General features: G+C 36.7%; 1 protein-coding gene across 3 annotated transcripts in view; it reads left to right on the top strand.

The window, feature by feature from the left end:
• The first annotated feature begins 10,227 nt into the window (after window positions 1–10,227).
• CACNA2D1 (calcium voltage-gated channel auxiliary subunit alpha2delta 1) overlaps window positions 10,228–21,645 on the top strand; it is a 505,032-nt gene continuing 493,614 nt past the window's right edge. The window contains exons 1-2 of one of the 3 annotated variants that reach the window (XM_060107476.1): window positions 10,250–10,470; window positions 10,699–10,848. In XM_060107476.1, coding sequence (XP_059963459.1) covers window positions 10,754–10,848 — 95 coding nt within the window. In that variant the 5' untranslated portion in view covers window positions 10,250–10,470; window positions 10,699–10,753. Of the gene's footprint in view, window positions 10,849–21,645 lie in introns of all 3 variants that reach the window. The other 2 variants (XM_060107477.1, XM_060107475.1) reach the window with 2 other exon arrangements.

Raw genomic sequence — 21,645 nt, forward strand, 5'->3', positions numbered from 1 at the left:
TAATCGAGGTAGAGTTGATATGCCATTCAGCCATGTAAAATATATGATTCAATGGTTTTTAATGTATTTAGAAAGTTGGCAACCATCATCACCACAATCAATCTTAGAACATTTCCTCACCCCAAAAAGAAACCTGATGCCAGTTAGCAGTCAATCCCCATTTCCCCCAACGGCCCACCATAGTCCTAAGAAACACTAATGTACTTTCTGTCCCTATGGATTTGCCTATTTTGGATATGTCATATACATAGAATTACATAATACGTAGTCTTTTGTGACTGGCTTCTTTCACTTAACATATTTTCAAGGTTCATCCATGTTTACTATGATCAGTACTTCAGTAATTTTTATTACCAAATAATATTTCATTGAATGGATATACCATATTTTATTTATCTATTAGTTGATAGATATTTGGCTTGTTTCTACTTTTTGGCTATTATAAATATTGCTGCTATGAACATTTCATGTACATGTTTTTGTGTAGACCTAAGTTTTCATCTCTGTTGGGTAAATACCTGGGAGTGGAATTGCTGGGTCATATGGTAACTCTGCTTCACCTTTTCCAAAGCAGCTGCCTTATTTACATTCCCACCTGTGGTGTAATTTACAACGGTGTTTGACCTGGTATTCTGGATATAAATTTCAAGTTCTGAAACTTTTTTTTTTTTTAGTAACAAAGGATATCATGCACCCTAAGACTAGAAAATAAGTGGGTGTCTCATCTAAACATTTACATATAGCATACAAACACACACATTTCACCCAACTTCTGGGTGGTGAGTAGAAACATATATAAATTTATGATTTATATATGATAAATACATAATTTATCATGATTCCTATCAGAATATTTAGCTCTTAGCAAGTTCTAATGACAAATGAATAGATTACTGGCTGGAAGAATAAATACGTGAACAAATTAATAAAGACACAGCTAATTATCTAGTTTGCATCAAACAATTTGGTGAATTTTTAGAGTTCTGTTATGTACTCCTGCATATATGCAACATGTGTGAAAGGGAAGATGTGTCTTTTTTTCTTAATGGAATATAATAAATTACTCTTAATGCTATTAATGAGATTAAGTGATGACCATAAATCCACATTCATCAATTGGTACTTCCAAGGTTATTTATTTAAATGTTATTTGAAGTGTGTTAGACTTTATGACTAGAAATGGTAATTCTGTACACAGCATTTGAAGCTAAGTAGAAACCTGAATACATGCTCAGGTTGCCAACTAAAATCTACATGTTCTCTCTATGAGAAAATGCAGCCTTATAAACACAGGATGATATAAAAACAATTGTTTGGAACATATGTTTATAATTTGGGGGTTGACTGTATTTTTGGATTACTATTACTATTATGGTGTTCAGAAAGTATTTTTACTTAAGTTTTTTTTTTTTTTTTTTTTTTTTTTTGCGGTATGCGGGTCTCTCACTGTTGTGGCCTCTCCCGTTGCGGAGCACAGGCTCTGGATGCGCAGGCTCAGTGGCCATGGCTCACGGGCCCAGCTGCTCCGTGGTATGTGGGATCTTCCTGGACCGGGGCACGAACCCGTGTCTCCTGCATCGGCAGGTGGACTCTCAACCACTGCACCACCAGGGAAGCCCTTTACTTAAGTTTTTAAAAACACTTCTAAGACAATGTGCTCAATTCAGTTTGTTGTCTTAATATTTCACTGAGAAATAAAATCACAAATACTCCACATATGCTACATTTGAGGATCTAATAGAGGTTATCAAAATAAAATGCATTTAGTTATGGATTTTATTGATCTAATTTTTCTGGTACTTTCATATTCAGTTTTTAAAGCTTCTTATATACTTGATCAAGGTGAGAATATTTCATCTCTATAAAATGTTTCTGTCTTTCTCATCTCCATTGAAAGGCTCAAAAATCAGAACTATGAGGGTGTCCTACTGAGACATTGCTGTATATGGAAGAACAGTACATGAAGCAATAAATAGCTCTAGCCAGTGTTTAAATGTTGAAGCAGAGTTGATGCATTTCATGAATGCAAATGCCATTTTTAGCCTCATATCCTACAGTATCATAAATACTATTCTGATTGTAAAGATGGCAACACAAAATAAACTCCAGAGCATACACTTAAATGATACAAATGAAGAAGTAGGTGCATATGCCAATATGAATTATAATTTTTATATGTTTTTATATGTATCTATCAGAGTGAGCTCCAAATGATTATTTTTTTCATATGTTTAAATATAAAAATTTATAGTGATTAGTTGCTTGAGGTGGATTATGTGGAGAATATAGGCTAAGGTTTTATGTTTGGAAACACCCTTGTCATCAGTAATTTGTATAATTTAAGTATCAGGGTCATTAAAATTTGTTTAACATTAATATTAAGTTGAATTAATATTTGTTACGTCTGCATAGCTAATACTTGCAGGTCTCATCAAGTAGTCTCCTAGTATCAATATGTAATGATTGATTTTTTAAAATAGAAACGGTAGTGAAAATCTTTCTATAATACTAAAAGACATTGGAACATACCCTTTAAATGGGTGAATTATATGATTTGTGAATTATATATCAATAAAGCTGTTAAAAATAACAAATTGGGGAAAAAAAACCCCTATCATATATTTCCAGCATCTGTTTTTTCCCAGTCAAATTTGCCTACCTAAATTGAGCCTTGAAAATGGTTTATTTATTCTGAGACAATTTTTTCTTTATTACATGCTTTTTTTTCTAAATCAATAGTCTCTAACTTCATTGATCATTAATATACTAATATATTATGTACATTTTAAGGCATGCACACATACAAATAGCAGAATGAGAAAAATAAAGGTACTTCCTTAGAGCATGTGTGTACCATACAAGTCATTAAGCGTATACTACCTGCCAGTCAATTGTTCTTACATGTAATTGTTTAGTTTTCTTTAAAATGACTTGTTATAACTACAGTTTTTTTCAACTCTTAAGTCCGTAGAGATGGAGAAGATTTTCCACCTTGCATGGCTAAGTGTTCTACCTGTTGTCCTGTGGCATCCCTGACTTTGGGTGTGACTAAGGATGCATGAAGGAACTATGCCGTATCCTTTAATCCTCACAGGATTATTCCAATACTTAAAAATTGAAAAGCGAGGCTCAGAAAAGCAAAGTTATTTGGCCTACATCTCTGAACTACTAAACCATTGATATTTGGTTTTGTAGTTAGATAGGTCTGTGCTATTTCTAGTACACCACTGCATGTGATCATACTTTTGTGTAGTTACGTAGGAGTTTCTAATGATTTTAATAGTCAGCCAAACATCGGGGGTCAAGAATTTGAGTTTTTGATGGAGGTCATAGAGATTGATGAGTTCAAGTTTTCTCACTAATTAAGAACAAATTAATGTAAGACCTGGGATGAAACCTCGGACATTCGAACCTTAGGCTTCCTGAATATTATCTAAATGTGAACAGTTTTTCAGGTGAGAACAAAGTCATTGAAGCAGTTAAGTCACTGTTGACCTTTCCTCCTAATCTCATTTACACATTCTTATTGCTCATGAATTTTTCTAGGGGGGAAAAAGGGTATTGGGAGACAGAAGTGGTTCTGGAGGTTGAATATGGAAAGAATGGAGGCTCATTAACATTCCCAAGTGATTTACTATGAGTATTTGTTACATACAAATCAATGTTCCATGTTAAATGGATTATTTTTTTTTACTAGAGTTCATATAAAAATCCTACATGTCAAGTGATGATATTTTCTGTCCCTATCAAATGCATAGGAAATTTGTAAACATATACAGTAGTTGTACCTTGTATAATGCTTTAATATCATTTACATTTTTTATTTAAAAAAGTGGTTAGACATTAGCATCACATAACCTGGCTAGAGAAAGAATCTTGAAAAATTATTCATGTTTTCTGTAAATAGGGAGGTATTGAAGAGTATGTATCATATTTGTTTAGCAATAAAATTTTAGGTGATTAAATATTGAAATCAGTGATCTGCCCGACTCTTTTGCCTCACATATGCTACTAGTTTCATTACCAGTTTTGGCCTTCATGTTTCTGGCTCTGTTCTACCTCTTTCTCATTTGTATTGTGTTCATCTGTGTTACAGGAACAAACTCATTCTTTGCTTCGCATTGTTCTTCCTTCATGTTTCTATTTTCTTTTTTATGGATAATTTCTCTTTGCATTCCCTGATTTTTTCACTTCCTTTTCTCCTTATTACTTTAAAGAAAGAAAAAAAAAGAGTCCCTCTTGTGGTATTGTTTTAAAGACAGTCAACTATTGTATGTGAGGGAAGAAAAAGATAAAAAAAAGGGGTGGAGAAGGGGTGGAGTGGGGCTGGTTGGTTGACTTGGGGAAGAAAAGAGGAAGAACAGCAGAACTGGGCTCTGTTCCTGAACACTGATGAATCATGGACATTTGTTAAGACTTGAATTGAAGTTTTGTCATCGAGTTGTAACTAAGTTTATGATGACAGTTCATCTTTGATAAGTATTTTGTTGTTGTTGAAAGTGAAAAGTGTTACACATTTTGAGGAAAAAAAGTTTAAAGGAAATGTATAGTCAGTCCAATATATAGGAAATCCAAAAGTACTCTCATAATTTTTCGAGAAACATCAGGTCTTGAATATAAAGAATTTTCACGTACTAACAGAGAAAGAGACAGAGATGTGTGAATATACAAGTCCTCCCAACAAAAAACATGCTTATTCTTATTACAAATAATGACTGCTAACCACTTGAGTGATGTAATTAAATAAATTATATCATTATCAATGGCAGCTAGATTATGAAATGTTACTAGAATATTATAAAGACAAAGATCTTCATTTTGAAGTTATTCATTTGATATTTTAAAGTTATGCATTTGGTTTAAAGTTAGGAAAATTAATCTGCAAGTATCCTGACAAGTATAAATTCTATCCACAAAATGAATGACATCTTGGCAAAAGACAGATTGATCTCTATGTAACAGAAAAACTGGCAGTAACATCCAGGTAATAAACAGGCTTAGCTTGAAACTCAGGATTCAGTTCACTGTTTTACTTTGGACTATCGTCACTCAGGTTGGCAAATTTATGAAATCAATTCTTTTCTTCTAGGTAGCTTGGACATTAAGAGCATCATATTCGTAAAGAACAAGTTACCTTATAGTAAAGTTTAAGGAATTTGAATAAGAGAAAAATCAATTTATATAAATTGAAATTGTACATAATGCAGGCTATCTTTAGTATTGTTCAAATCTCTGTTCTTAGTTTTAAAGGTATAAAATGTTGAAATATTACTGATTCAATTATGAAAAAAACAATAGAACATTTGATAGCATATGACAATATCCTTCAGCCAATTAGGCATTACAGTATTTCTTCCCCAAATTATCAGGAACCCTTAGAAATTATATCCCACCACCTTATATATCTTGAAGAAAATAATGTTATTATATAAAAATGTTTGCTCTATTGATTTTCCATTGTTTCCAGATACAAAAATTAGAAGTTTTTATCTCCCATTTGTGATAGATGAGTAAAAAAGAGATTGTATCATTGTCATCTGTTAGTGGAATATGAGATTTTAACTCTAAGTTTACTGACCAGATTGTCATGTCTTCTTTGTAATAACAGTAGGCATTTTAATCACCTAAGTCTAAAATATATGGCTCCAAAATCAAATGACTGCTCTTTTATTTTCTCTCCCATGCTCATTACTGCAGAAGGAGAAATTCCTAGGAACATCCTTTTGTGGTGCTTCAATGGACACTCATCTAATTAATTAATTATATGTATCTGTACTGAAGGTGAATTTGATTCCTAACATATCCAAATGCTTATAGAAATATGCTAGGCTATAATGGTGTTTTATTTTGTGTAAAGCATATTAAAAACCTAGTCTCAGGAGAATCATATCAAAAAATGATCTTTTCCTTTCTCTCTCATGGATATCTGCATCCATGAAATTAAAAACAAAAAACAAAAAACAACTGAAAAGAGTGTCAACAGTTATTAGTATTTGTTATTTCAAATGTTGCTATCTATCTCTTATTAACTACTTCCCATTGCATTTTTGTTGCTAGTGAATACTTAAGTAACTGAATTCACTACTTCCCTGTGTCAGTGTAGGCCTAAGGAAATGAATTCCATATACTTTGTGCTATAACTTACAATTCAAACAGCAACAACAAAACTCCACATCTATTTATGGAGAAGGATCTTACTATGAAATCTAGATTTTAGAGTCTACTAGAGTTTTTTTGTTTGTTTTTAATGGAAAGTCATACTGTAGGTGCTGATTTTTTCTGAGATATGCTTGGGTTTAATGGCTGAGGGAGGAGAGGAAGAGCAAAAATAAAAGAAAAATGAATGAAACATTCTATGATTAGCAGAGATTGAAAAACAGAATAGCATAAAAACTACTGCTTGTTGCAGATATGGTATTTTAAATGTAAGAGCTAATTTCTCTCATACTTAAGTTAGCATAAGTTTGCCAATACGAGACTCTGAAAGGCAAATGATAAACTTCCAGTAAATACTTTTTCGTGTTACTTTGTGTCCATTTAGAAAAGGCATTTCTTTCCTCAGAAGCTTAAAGCGGTATCTGTCAATAGCTGTATTATTCAGGCCAAGCAAAAATGTCTTCTAAATATGTCTTGTTTTTAGGAAATATTTGACCATATTTGTTATCTAAGATAGTGTCTTTTCTGTGTTGCTTTCTACCATGGCCTCAATGTGCTGATTTAGTATAAAAGTACTGAATGTGAATGCTGACTTAAAAACCACTACACACTTTCTTAACAATTCTCCTGGGAATTGAAGCTTCTGAATCGCTTTCTTTCGTATTCCCATGTCCTGAAAATATTCCCCAAGGACACAGATAACGGAAGCTTTCTGTCCATTTGTCTTTAACTTTGGCCTTCTTCGGCACACATCTGTGTGTGCGCAGAAGCATGACAGGGCCTCAAATCACAAGTATTTCTGATTGTGGCTCTTCAGTATACATTTATCTCAGAGACAGGTCATTTACTGTATTTGCATATAAAACAATAAGGTCTGTTGTCACAGTTTTTCCCTTAGTTTTCTTAAGGTATGCCAAAAAGCTAGAAAATTCATCATTTCCTTTAAAACTTTTCTAGCCAAGGAGAATTATTTTCCATTCTAGTGTCTGTGTCTGTGTTTGTACATGAGAGAAAAAAAAAAAAAAGGAAAAAGAGAGGCCATTTTTAGAGTTGCTTTGTCCTATTCTTTAATCCAAAATATTGAAGAAATTAATTTGATGTACTGAAAAATAAATAATAAAAAGCATGCTTATACATACATACATACAAAAATGTATGTATGCTTATATATAATACTTACAGAAAAATACAACAGAACTATCAATAGAATTTTATGCTACCAATATGCATAGTATAACCTAAAACAAAAAGGGAGTAATAGGGAACATTCTGTGGCTATTATGTTCATATTGTTCTTAGTTCATTTTTAATTAATAAATGAATAAATGATAATTTATCATTAATTAATTAATAATTAATAAATAATTAATAAAATATACAATAAATAATAATAATATAATTATATTATTATATATTATATATATTATAACATTATATATAATATAATATAATATAATTATAATAAAAATAATTAATAAAGATGAAATGTATATGAACAGATTAAATATTTACATATAATAACAATTGATAGTCAGACAAAAGTTACAGATCATAAATATGTCATAAGTAAAAGTCAGTCTCTGCATGAGATCTTTAAACTTTATTAAAGAAATGATTAAATACAAACATCTGTAACTCTTAACTAATCTTTATCAGAATATTTCCTCTTAAATGAATAGTAGATACTGATTTTTCACTTCTTGCTCACAGCCCATAATTCCAGCTTTGTCATCAATCTTTATGATTTATAAACATTTTATCTTGAATGTCAAATTTTGGTGACTTAATAAAATTTTATTAAAATTAATGGGATAGGATCTGATTTTCATGGAATTTTCCAAAATAACAGAACTGAACAGAAACAGTGCATTATGGAAGGCTATGGTTAATCCAATAGACACATAATGCTATGTTGTGAAAATGGTCTTGGTTTACCTTTCATACACAAGAAACAAAGCCACATTTTGAATATCCTCATTAAAAAAAGCTTTAGGTTGATAGAAAGCAACTAAAGGCAAACTTCAAAACAGAGCATTAAGCAATGATTTAGGCTTATAGTTGACAACCAACCCTTTCAGAAAGAACTGTAGAAGCAATATCTTTCTTCAACAGCTTCAGATATTAGAGAACACAGTGTTTCATCAGAGTGATCCAAAGAAATTGCTATTTGGCTCAAAGGCCAACAAAGTTAATAATGAAGCCTGTCTTACCTTCTCTAGAACTTTATTACATCCTCTTATTCCTTAAGCTCTTTCTCTTAAACATATAAAATTGGAAATGCTGTACCTTAGTAGGAAGTCTGAAGTCATTATTGAAATAATTGACAGAATATAATATTTTTCTGCAGTGTGGCTATTATGATACCAACACATCATGTAGACAGTAATGGGCAGCTAATTCTGCCATTCTTAATCCCCAGGCTGGGGAAGAAAACCTGCTTTTGAATCATTAAAAAAAAAAAAAAAAAAAAAAGCTGGACTTCACTATTTAGTTCTCTAATTTTGGAGTGGAAAGCTACCTTCAGTTATTTAAAATATCCATCTGAGCTCAAGTTCTCAATCTCATTCCATCCCACTTCATCTCTCATATGCTAGCTCCTGCGGCCACACTCTCTCTGCTTAGCATAAAACAAACTCAAGTCACAGTGGGGTGCCTTTTGTGAGGCCACTCAGAGTAAGAAGAAGGAAACAGAGAGCAAGATAGAGATGTAGAGAATGTAAAGAAAACAAATAAGGCACACACACACAAAAGAGAGGTAAAGGGGAGGGAAACATCACTGGGTCAAGAATCATAAAATCGCATCACCTTTTAAAACGTTGCTAGTAAGTACTATCAGTCTTCCCTGTTTGGGGAGGTTGCCTTTAGAGAGATGGAAAATCAATTACGAATTAATAAGTGTCCTTCTGTTTTCATAAGCTCTCCTGAAACTAAAGAAAGACTAATTAAAAATCTGACGGCCTCCCCATAATGACACCTTTTACGCATATGCAAGATGTCTTTTTTTTTTTTTTCATCAGGAATGGTGTCAAAAGTGCTCTTATATACTACTACGAGGGGCTTAAGAATTTAAGATGTTCAAGGAAACCTTTCCACCCGGTACATCAGCTCCTTCCTGAAGGAGGCCTGTGTGGTCGGGAGAAGAGGCCTAACCCAAGACCCTTCTGTTTTTTCCTACGAGAAGGCCCGGGCACGCCTGCCACTGCTTCTCCTGGGGATGGAGGTGAAACTGGTCCGCAGACTGCTACTCTCTAGCTCTCTCTCCCTCTCTTAATTCCTCCTCCATGTTTCAGGGGTTTTGCAAATTGCCACCTGTTCCTGCTGCTTACCCTTTTCATGCCCTCACCGGGACAAAGTGAACTCGTCCTGTAGCAATATTGTCAAGGCAGGGCAGCCCACTGGCCAGACCAGGGCATTCGGGACTTTTTGGAGGTAGTTACAAAGCCTTTGTCACGGCACTATGCTCCCTGGGTGTAGAATTCGTCCCTTCACCCCGTCCTACCACACGGCAGGGCTAGGAGGATTTTACAGCATCAGGTCCTTCTCTGACTGTCCTCAGCCCCTATCCCGAGGCTCTGTCTTGCCAGATGAGCGGTACCTGGGCGTGGGCCCGCCGCCACAACTGGCACTCAGCCACGCCGGAGGCTCTAGCCTTTGGCACTCCCGGGCAGATAAACAGTGCCACCTGGTAGGGAGTCAAAAGTGGTGCTTTAAAATGCAAATACAAACCCCTCCTACATTTGTTGTCAAATCACTTCTCCATGATTCCTAGGCAGGCGGTGGATTCTGCGTCTGGGAGAAAGGCCGGGGGAACGCTGCCTGCCTGGGCAAAAATAGCCCCCAAAGCCACGAGCCAAGTGCTCGGCCGGAGCCCCTGCAGCCTGTGGATACACGGCGGGCGGCTGGCGGTCCCCAGGGAGGCCCGCGGGGCCGGCTCCGCTCCCCCTCCGCGCGCCGGGCGGCTGGGGCAAGCCGGCGCCGACTTTGGGAGTTCCTTTCTCCCATGTATGGAGGGCTGCTCCGGCCCGTCTCCGCCCGACTGCTCTGACGCCCAGCCCTCCCGCTGCCCACCCCCAGCCGCCTCCCTCCGACTTGCCCGGAGAAGCCAGACGGAGCCTTTCTCTCTCTCTCTCTCTGCCACAAGTCTCTCCGCCTGCCATTCCCCCATTCCTGCAGCCACCCACCCCACCCCTCCCAGTGCCGTCACCCCTTCTCCGCCCCCGCCTCCGCCCCCGCCTTCTCCACGGCAATCGCGGGAATAAATCAAGGAGGAAACCGAGAGGGAGCGAGAGCGCGAGCGCCGGCGGGCTTGCCCAGGTCTGTTTCCAAAGTCGCCCTTGATGGCGGCGGCGGCGAGGCAGCCGCGGCGCCGAGCAGCCGACGCGCGCTAGTGGGTCCGCCCGCCGCCGCCCCTTCCCCCGCGCCGGGCTTCGCCCCTGCAGCCCCCGGCGCGAGCCCGCGTCCCGGTCCCGGCCCTGGGCGCGCCGGCCCTCAGACGCCCGCGGTCTGGGCTGACCGTGCTCCTTCTCCTCCCGTGGTTTCCAGCACCGGTCCTTCCCCAGGCTGGGAAGGGAGGCGAGATTGATCTTCGATAGCGAAGATGGCTGCTGGCTGCCTGCTGGCCTTGACTCTGACACTTTTCCAATCTTTGCTGATTGGCCCCTCGTCTGAGGAGCCGTTCCCTTCGGCCGTCACGTAAGTGCCCGGGCAGGGCGGGGAGTGCGGGCCGAGGGGTGCCGCGGAAGCCCGGCGCGGGCTCCATTCCCGAGTTGAGGGGCTTCTGTGCCCTTGGGGGTGGGGAGTGAGCCGGACTTGGATCTGGAGAGGCCGAGCGGGAGGTGCGCGCTGCTCGCCGCCGGAATGCGCACCGAACCCGCGTCTTGGGAGCCTCGGCGGGGCCGGGCTGTCCTGGGAAACGTCCGCCGAAGACTCGCGGCGCCTCAGCCCATCTCTAAAAGGGTTCCTTGGACTTAAAAGAGTTTAGCTGTACTGTGGGAAAAGTTTCCAGCCAGATACCCGCTCTCATCAAACCCAGTCCTATAAAAAGTTGTGTTTGGGTTGGGTATTTTGCACATAGGTAATTGCAGGCTGGCCAGGGTAGCGTGGACTTTTCCCGCACTTTCCCCGCACTTGGCCTCTGGGATGCTCGCTAATTGCTGTGGTATCCAAACTCGTTTGGATACCAAATTACTGGGCGCGCTCGACAGCCTTCCTGATGAGAGGAGTGCTTGCTTCACGCGGTAGAGGTGCTGTCCACCCCAGGGACTCGCAGGTACCGGGGCCGTGCCACCCAACCTCCCTCACCCTCTATTTGAAACATTTAAGTGCCGAAGGACACGCGGTTCCTGTTCTTAGAATGAATGGAACCTATTCTTTGGGGGAGGGACTGTTTCCAGAGTCTACTGCAATTTTCTCTTATTTTTACCATTTCTAAAATAGCTTAAAAAAACCTCGCTGCTGTTCTGGAAATAGACTCTTTGAAGGTAGCTGTATAGTCACAGGGCAGGAAGGGAATGAAAAATAATAATTCTCTTTTAGGCTGGAAAAAAGACAAAGTCAGTGGCACATATAAATATACACATATTTTTAAATGCACGGAATAGCCTATCAGGCATTCTGGGAAAACATTTTTTTTTTTTTTTTTTTGGTTCTTGAAGCTACTTTAAAGCTTCTAAGAGTAGGTAATCGGAAGTGGATGAGTCACTTTAATGAATTTTACATAACAAAAACAAAGCCCAAGGTAGCCTTCCCGGTATTTTTGCTATTGGGAATTATTTGTTGTCCTTTGTTGGCTGAGTGCTGAATACTGGAGTTGGTGGTGGATACTAACCGTGAATCTTTACCAGTTGAAATCCTGCAGCTATTATTTAAGGTTCAGCTTAAAGTATTTATTACATTAGGTGTCAGTGCAAGAATCCGAAGGATGCACATTCTAACCCGGCTAAGGGGAGTGTCTAATATTTTTGTCATTGATTTACAGTCATGTACCTTTTTAGATAATCTTCCGTAAAAATGATTGCAGATCCTTTTTGTTATGAAGCACAAGGGTAAATGCCATCTGTAGATCTTCCTGTAACTGGCAGGATGTTCCAAGCGGATATTTTGAAACATGAAAAGAGTAAGAATTACACAGAAGATGCTTCAAAATTATGCACTCTTATTAAGAAATTACACTTCTATATATTTGTTTCTTTAGTCTCTTTGTAGCTTGGCCTGTAAAGCTAGAACTCAAGTGAGTCGCTTGCATTTTGTGTCAAAGAAGTGGTGCTTTAAAGCAGTCAATGTGTTCAGTTTACACATTTTTAAAGTGTTATTTTTAACTGACAATTTATCAGTATTTCTCTCATTTGGAGGGAATGCTTCAACACACTATTGGGGAAAACTATGACTTTTTAAGATACTACAAAATACAACTTTTTATGCCTGAACAGACCATGCTAAAATATTAATAGAAGAATCCTTGTTGTAAGAAGGACACCTGCAATAAATGTTTTCCTAAAATTAAAATAGCTCAATTTTCATGGTCAGAAATTCACTAAAGACAAGAAAGAAAATAAATAGTGGGCAAAAATAGGACTTAGGAAGCCACAGTTTCTTTTCTTTGAAAGGATTTGACATTTATTTTGTAACAATGAAAATTTAAGATATTTTCAAATAATATGAAACACTAATTATTTTGTAAAAAAGCTTAACAAAAGATTTTGTAGAGCTAAGTCAGTCTCTTTTAGGAAGTATTGGCAATGTTTTTGTAAGGCTTCTGCATCTTTATTTTTTTTGAAAAGTTAGTAACCTTCTGAGGAAAGGAGAAATGAGAGTTGACATTTGTACTTCATGTTGTATTTCTGAGTAAACTTTATGAAATTAAAAAAAATACAGCATTAATTTTATTAAGATGTAGTGCTGTTTACTTTTCTTGCAAGAAAAGAGTTGATGCAGAGAATTTATCCGGATAAATCTCAAATCTTTGGGAAAAATTCCAAGTTCATTAAAAACTCAGTACAAAGATTATAGTGTCACTAAAGGCAAATTATTGTGCTTCTATATATACATTTCTCTGGAAATCATTAGTAAATTCTTTTGGTTTTTTGATAATTTTATTTTCTCCAGAAAAAGTAATGTAAGAAGTTTTTATCATCAGAAGAGGAAGAATATGCCACCAACATAGTATAAAATTCATTATGCACTCATGGGAGTGGGACCTGAATTAGAATTAGTAATACAAAGGTTTTTGTTTTTGTTTTTTTTAGAATGTTTACAATAATATTAAGGGCTTAAGTAGTATTATAATAAAACATAAATACCATTCTAAATATTTTCTTTAATTTTCTCCGGTTTAACATACATTCTCATGTAGCATATTCTGAATTAAAATAGTAGTTAAACTGTTCTAAGAGGTAACACTAAAGAAACTGTTTTTTGGGTTTTTTTTCGAAGGAAGGAATTTTGATACAATTCTTTTTCCAGGTTAGGTTTTTCTTTTGGCAATGATTGTTTCAATAAGGTGTGAAACATAAATATGCCGTCTGGTAGCAGCCACCTAGTAAATATTGGTTTGTATATGAGTGGAAAGAACATCATTTTCATGTTATAGTACGCACATGTCATACTGATAGTTTAAAATGTAGTTTTCTAAAGGGAATTCTCCCTTGCTTTAGAAATAATTTCTTGGCACATGTGTGAAAACACTTCTATTTTAAAACTCAGGATAATAAGTATGGTAGCCAGTATTGTAATGTTAATTTAAATCGGTCGCTCCTAATTTTAGAATCTATTTACAAATCCAGTTTTTTAAAAAAGCACATAGTTATAACTACTATTCATGTTAAACTTTTATCTCAGTCGTATCAAGATGCCAATCAGTCCAGAATAATTGGCTGGGAGCCCTTTGGTATATGGGAATTTTAATATATTTAAACTATATAATGGGATAAATATATCAGTAAGAATTACTGGTATCTACAGAAAATAAGCATAAAATCTCATAAAAGAATAGTACTTTGGGGTTTGACTGCTTAGGATATAAATATTTTTCTATTATTAGACAAATTTACGTATAAAGTCTACAGAAAATAAATTCTCTGTCATAACTTTGGAATGGATATCTTTTTCATATGTTAGGAGTGATATAATTATTCTCATTCACGTACAACATAGAGAAGGAAATGTGCCTTATGATAAAATATGAGATACAGTATTAAATGTGAAATAAAACCTAAAAACAATGAACATTAATAAATCCTTTTCTCAGACCTTTGATTAGTTTTCATCAGCTTAACCACATGACAACATTTATTATTCCACAGGTGTACATTTAAAATATGCAACAGTAGATATATTCTTCCAGACAAGTAGTAACATGATATTAAATTTAGTAATGTTTATACATGGTTATATGGGTAGCTGTTTGGATAGGCATTTGATTGAGCATTAGGCAGACTGAAATGGATACAGTCTAAAGAAACATTTTTGGGAAGGTACAAGAATCTAAGCTTATTATGGTTTAAAAAAGGAAATAAAATGTGCCTTTTTTATTTTCCTATGGCTTTCACCAATTTAATTTTAATTTAATAAATACATATAAAATCAGATTCTATCGCGAGTTGTTCATTTTGAAAATAGGTAAAAACTTTACCACTCTCTTTCTTCAAAGAGACCTTGCTTTGTAGACGCCTTTCCAATACTTCTCCAACTTTGATAAAAATAACATCATAAAATCCTCTTCCTTCTAGGGTTTACACATGGTGATGTTTTTCAGAAACATAAGTAACACGTGGAAATTATGTATTCAAATTTACTGTTTACATTTAGAAGTATATAGTCATAAGAAATGACAATACATTTAGGAATTTAAAAAATAATACCAAAAACCATGCCCATAACAAACTGTATTATTTAAATTAATGTGTTCTCTGGAGTATTTGTATATTCAGCACATGCATAGAAATTTCTATTCTTCTTATTTTTCAATACAGATGCAAATATTCAAGAAAGTAATCTGTTCTTCTGAATTCACATCTTGTACCTAACATGTGTTGTCAAACTACTTATAGCCTAAAAAGTGGGGATTTAAATGGTTAAAGTGAAATATTTTAGGCATATTGTCCAGTTTGTTGATTTCTTCCAGTGTCTTCCATGTGTGGACATAATCAACTCTGATATGAGCATACTTAGATGGAAGTTTGGAAAAAAAAATCAGAATTTGTTTCAGTATTTCTGAAGAGTAACATTTTATTGTTATTAAAGTGACAGCCTTCCATCATTTGTAATAAAAGAGATGTCTATCCTAGTATTTCAAAAAGCATGTAAGCTGCTTACCATGGGGAATGACCTCTGTTCTGTTACATCTATTGCACACTTACCTAAGGCATATGGTATGTATCAGGCACCGTGTCACACTGTGTGAGTGAGTCTTTCTTTTCCTGGACTATTTGTGCATAGTACCACAACTGTTCCCTAAGCTTTCATATGGTTGCTTTCCAATAAAGTTGGAACTGCACCGAGATAGTCAACCATGTAGCTTACACATGGTTCATGTTTTCTTCTGTGTGCACAAAACCTGGAAATTATTGTGTCATATTGTTTACAGAGTTTAAGGAAAAATAGTGATTGACTTCAGTGTTAACTGAGATGAAAGTGATAGCACTTTGTGAAAAATATTGTACTTACCGCCTTTTCCTTGAGGTTCCAAAATATGTTAACATTGCATCACTATATAATTTGTCTAGTTTATCTTACTGTAGTATTCTATTTACTAGATAATATTGTGTGTCTATCTATGTCTTTCTCTATGTATGTATATGTGTACACACACGTATTTATTTTTAAACTTCTTCAGGTGTTTTGCTAGGGTAGAAGAACATGAGTACGGTAAGGTTATTAACAAAGGTGCATGCTGAAAGCTCTCTGCCAATCCACAACTGTTTATGGAGAGTAAATCTCATTCAGAATATTTTTATACACCAGCATTTAAGAATAATTTTTTCAAGAGAATCAGATGAGCTATTTAAAATGTTCAGGTCCTGTTGGACAAGTTATTAACATAATTGATGAGTAACAACAGAAACGTGGTTCTGAAGATAGGCTTGCAGTCTGTTAAGCAAAACAAATATGAGGAAGGGACTATTGCACTTGAAGTGTTGGGCTCTTATTAAAACATCTTTGCATACTAAGCAATTTTATGTCTGCCATTTAGATAAGGGATACTTTGAAATTTTTAAGAATTAAATATTAGACACACCATGTTTTAGGATTCAAGGATAAACGTGCACAGGTTTTAAAATTTTGTTTGTAAAACCTAAACTTTTAGGTTTTTCTTTCTTATAGACTTTATCTAATTTGTGGTAGCTCAATTCCATTGCTCCTTTAAAATTTGCCATTTATATAGATTCTAACAAGATTATAAACAAGGAAAAAATTGACATTGTGGCCTCAACAAACTGGCACACTTTTATAGTTAATTTCAATAATACAGAATCAGGCTGTTATATATGAAGCAATATTTAAAGTTCTCTTTGAATATGAATGTGGGATATTTCTGGCTAAATGTTATTTTAACATTTGCTTCTGCTGGTTTTTTTTTTTTTTTTTAACCATATGCTTCTGCTGGATTAAAAAAATTCAGTTACATTTTAACTTCTATATCATAAATGGAAGAACAACTTAAGCTAGAAATGATGGCAGTGGAAAATAATGGTGTTGCCCATTTAAAATGATTCAGATTTGGGGATAATCCTACTGTTTATCTGAAGTTCTTCTCCTTGAGTAATTAAAAATGTATTACAGTAGTCTCCTGGCAAATTTTGAAAAATAATTCCTGAATTCTTTTATTCAAATAATTAATTAGTAATTCTTCTCTTTCTCTTTCTTACACACACACACACACACACACACACACAATTACTATTCACCATAGTTTATTATTATTGGTACATAACATCAAGTCAAGTGGAGAAAAAGTTTTGGTTTGTTTTCCATCAGGTTACCTGTGACCAGACCTCAGTTTTGGGTCCTGCTCACTTGAATCTTCACTCACTGTTTCGGGGACCTCTTACTACTAGATTTTTCTCTCTATAGGGTAATTGTTGAGGGATTTTGATGCATAGATAAATCTATAATACATTATCAACACTTTCACCAAAATTGTCAAACGGCCTAGACTGTTGTTCCTTTGACATTTGCCCACATACTGTGGGGATAATTGGGGAAAGAGTGAAGCGAGCTTTTGAGGTTTTCCTCTGTCAGGCTATATAAAGGGATGGTTAGACATTAATGATGTTTCATTTTGAGGGTCAGAGGAGGAATGGCTCAGTAAAATAAATGAGCTTATGCACACTGGGAAAATCTGTTTCAAAAAAACTAATCAAGAGGTGTTGTGGCCGTGGGACTTCCCTGGTGGCGCAGTGGTTAAGAATCCACCTGGCAGTGCAGGGGACACGGGTTCGAGCCCTGGTCCAGGAAGATCCCACATGCCGCGGAGCAACTAAGCCCGTGCACCACAACTACTGAACCTGTGCTCTAGAGCCCACGTGCCACAGCTACTGAAGCCCACACACCTAGAGCTCGTGCTCTGCAACAAGAGAAGCCACTGCAATGATGAGCCTGCACACCACAACAAAGACCCAACGTAGCCAAAAATAAACAAATAAATACATTATTTTTTTTTAAAAAAGAGGCGTTATGGTGGAGATGCTGTGAGGAATGATGCCTGTGTAAGTGGAGCAGCGGGGCCCTCAGATTTGCGAGGTGCAAAGTTACATTAAAGATGCTAAAGGTTGGCAGTTAGTTATCTTATTTTATTTTGTTTTGTTTTGCTTTACTTTATTTTATTTTCTTCTTTTTTCCCATTTTCCATGTGAGCTCGGTTATCCTGGAAATGCTGTTTACTGGACCTTGTTTTTAGAGACCTAAATATTCATATATGGAAATTCACCTTAGAAATCAAAGACAGTAAAATTGTCTAGAGCTCAAAAAATAGAAGCAATTAAGCATTCTTATTTTTTATATAACTCTGGGAAAATGGTTCATTGGATAAGAAATATTAGTATAACACTTTATTAAAACCTTAAATGCTAATAATCAAGAAAGAAAGTCCATTAGTAAATTCCATCCCTTAGATTATAAGAAATGAAATAGCTTGCAGGTTCTAGGCTTCTAGGTAGTACACTGAAGACTATTTAGACCTCTGAGTACATAGTACCTCTTACTTTTTAAAAATAGTTTTGATTTATGCTGTCTCTTTTAATGTCTCCTTTTTCAAAGGTTTTTAGCATCAAATGTAATTTAATTCAATGATTAGTGCAATTATTATTATTCAGAGCAAATTATGTAGTGCACTGAACTACATGCTGAGAATCCACATTGAGGAAGAGAGTCCCCAAGGAAGACATTCCCAACTCCAGGCTGATTGTGAAGCAGTGGAATCTGACAAAGCGTGATCAAGAAAAAGCACATAACGTGGTGAAGAAATATGCCCGGGCTGTTTCATGTCAGCCATAGGACTCCTGGGTGGGAAGAGATGTTGGTGGGACTGAATCGTGAGTCTGAGTCTAGGTGATACAATTTTTTCATCAGAGCTCTCTTCCTACCTGACCCAAAGGGGAGTTGGGCATTGTTCACAACACATGGACATTTGTGGTAGCCCAGCTCTGAGTACTCAAATTTGGCTTTCATCCTAAGACTTTTCTTTAATTAAAAATAAAATTAATAGGTTTTGAACCATAGTATGTAGAAAATGGATTAAAGAGACAATATTCTAAGCAGGGACAATGGGAGCAGTTAGTAGACTCTGGCAGCATCCCAGAGTGAGAGATGCCCAAGGTCTAAAGAGAATAGTGGCAGTGGGAAAGCAAAGCAGGGATAAAACATATTGTAGAGGTAAATATTCAGGTGCTGTTGGTTATGGGATGGGGGAATCAGGAAGAGAGAAGTGTTGGAGGTGGCTCCAGGCTCTTTAACAGGTAGATCATGTTATACTGAACTTCCTAGACTAGACACAGAGGAGGAATAGTAAGTTGGTGGTGGGGTGAAAGTAACATGCTCATTGTTGGACGTTTTGAGTTTGTGGTGTCTCTATAGATGACTATTAGGCCATTGGAAATATGTATCTGAAGCAGATTTGGAGGCGAATTGAGTAACTTTGAAGCCAGCAAATGGGTCCATTCATTCATTTAGCAAATATCTATTTAGTATCTATTATGATAGGCATGGTGAGTTTCAAAAGAAGAGTCTTGATCCTTCATATTGCAGAGAGATCGGATAAGATGAGCCCTTTAAGGAAACCACCAGGTCGTTGCTGATGTCACAGCAGTTTCAGTAGAACGTTTTGGATGCAAAGCATGGTTTCTTGCCTTGAAGAGTTGGGAGCAGGTGAGAATATGAAGGCAGCAAGTGCAGATTTGTTCTTTAAAGGAATTTGACAGTGTGAGGAAAGGGAGAGAGTAGGAAGTTCAGAGGAAGGTAGTGTAAGGGATTTGGCGTTCTTTTGTTTTGCGTAGAGAATAGGAGCTATCATAGGCCATTTGGGATCTCAGGTAGTAGAAAACCATAGGACGGTCTTGAACCAAAAAGGGAAATATTTTTCAGTGGTAGTTGGAGCTGGATGATCAGTCATGAGAGTCAAGGTGAAGGATGTGCCAGCACCTACAGAAAGGGGTGGAGCTTTTATTAGGATTGTCTCTTGCTCTAGCCTCTGGTTTTCTTTGTCTGACTCCTTATTCTTCTCTGTCCTTGCAAACTGACTTTATCTGCTTCCTGACGCTCATGTTGTTGAATGCCTGTGAGGGTTTACATTTTCCTTGTTGAAGCTTTCAAACAGTTTGAGACCAGAATCCTAGTCCAAAACACAGGCTTCTAAAGAAAGATATGTTGGTAATCTGAATATGGACCAGATGACCATCTGTAGCTCATTCATTTGAGACCAGGAGATGGGATTTGGAAAAAGGATTTTGGTTGCCTAAGCTTGGGTCACTTCTCATACCCTGGGCCAATCTCATTAAGAGGTATTGCACTGCAACAGGCCAGTTGCCAGTACCATGGATAGAGGAAGAAGCAATTCTTAGAAAAAGGTTCCTGGGGCGCGGGGGAGGTTGTAGAGGCAACTAAATAAGTGTTACCAGAGGGGAGATTTGAGCATATCAGAGAGAGAAGACCAAATGGCAGAGAGATGAAAGGGATGAGACAGGCCATGACTGATGGGTGAACGTTCTGACCGAGGCAGCTGAGGAAGGGATCAAGACGAAAAACAGTGTCTTACAAAGTAACTTTTGAAATATGAAACAGCCTTGAGAATTAAAGCAGATGGTTGGAATATAGGATAGATACACTTTTAATTTACAGGAGATGTTTTTGGAGGAATGTCCCAAATTATATATTCCATGCTCAAGAAGGAATGACATGATTCAGAAATGTAATAAATGCACATTAGTAATGTTCACATTTTGAGATGTACAGACCAGAGTTTTTCTTTATTTGGTAGTAAGTAACAAGGCTCTAGTACATCACTATATTTCCTTTGGACACAGCAACATTTCGTTCTCTTTTGTCTTTATTTCTCTTTTCTTTCTTTTTTTAAAATAGAGGTTGTCATCTTGAAGACCCATGTAGTTTTGCAAAATGCCATTAGATTTAATAAGTGTATGTGCTTATGACAGAAAGATGTTACAGGAGTATCAAGCAAAAGAAAACCAAAAAAGAACAAATAGTTCTTGATTTTGGCAGTTTAGCCTTATTCACTTATTAATTTTTTGGCAGATAGGGGTGGCTTATGGCCCTACTTTGTCCGTGCTTCTCCACCCCCACCTGCCCAAACCTCATGTCCGTTCTTTAGCAGAGGGCAGAAATTTGAATTGAAACAGATCCTTGTAAAAAAACAAAAACAAAAACAAAAACAATATAATGAATTTGATAAGACAACAAACCACTGACAAATATTCCTGCAAAGCATGTCCCTGGTCAACCCTTACAGAGGCATCTCAGGTCTCCTGAAGGTCTGAAAATCACTGGCAGCTGCCATCACAGCAGTTCCCTGAGTTTCCAAGATGACTGAATGAACGGTTAGGATTGCAAATGCCAGCGGATCTAAGAATCAGTCTTGATCTCACTGGTCCCAGTGCAGTGTGGAAAAACCACCCTTGTGGTCTGTAACAAGAGATGAGGAGCATTAGGGCGGATATTTATTTCCATTTTGTGACTGCTCTTTTTTCTCTTCCATAGCTATTCACAGTTTGCTTGAGCTAATTTTGATGTCTCTACCCACAGAAAGTCTGGACACTAATAATTACAGCTATCTTTCAATTATTGTTATATTGCTTTCTAACATATTTGAGCTCCTGAATGTGAGGCACTGTGAATTAATACTCTGCATGTTTTTTAATCCATCCAACCTTTAAGTCAGTCCCTTAAGATAAGTATTATCCCTGTTTTATAGATGAGGAAGGTTAAGTTTTGAGTATGAAGGACTTTTCTGAGTTTTTTTAGGAAAAAAGTTTGACCCCA

This window comes from Mesoplodon densirostris, chromosome 9 (genome assembly GCF_025265405.1).
Source record: "Mesoplodon densirostris isolate mMesDen1 chromosome 9, mMesDen1 primary haplotype, whole genome shotgun sequence".
NCBI lineage: Eukaryota > Metazoa > Chordata > Mammalia > Artiodactyla > Ziphiidae > Mesoplodon > Mesoplodon densirostris.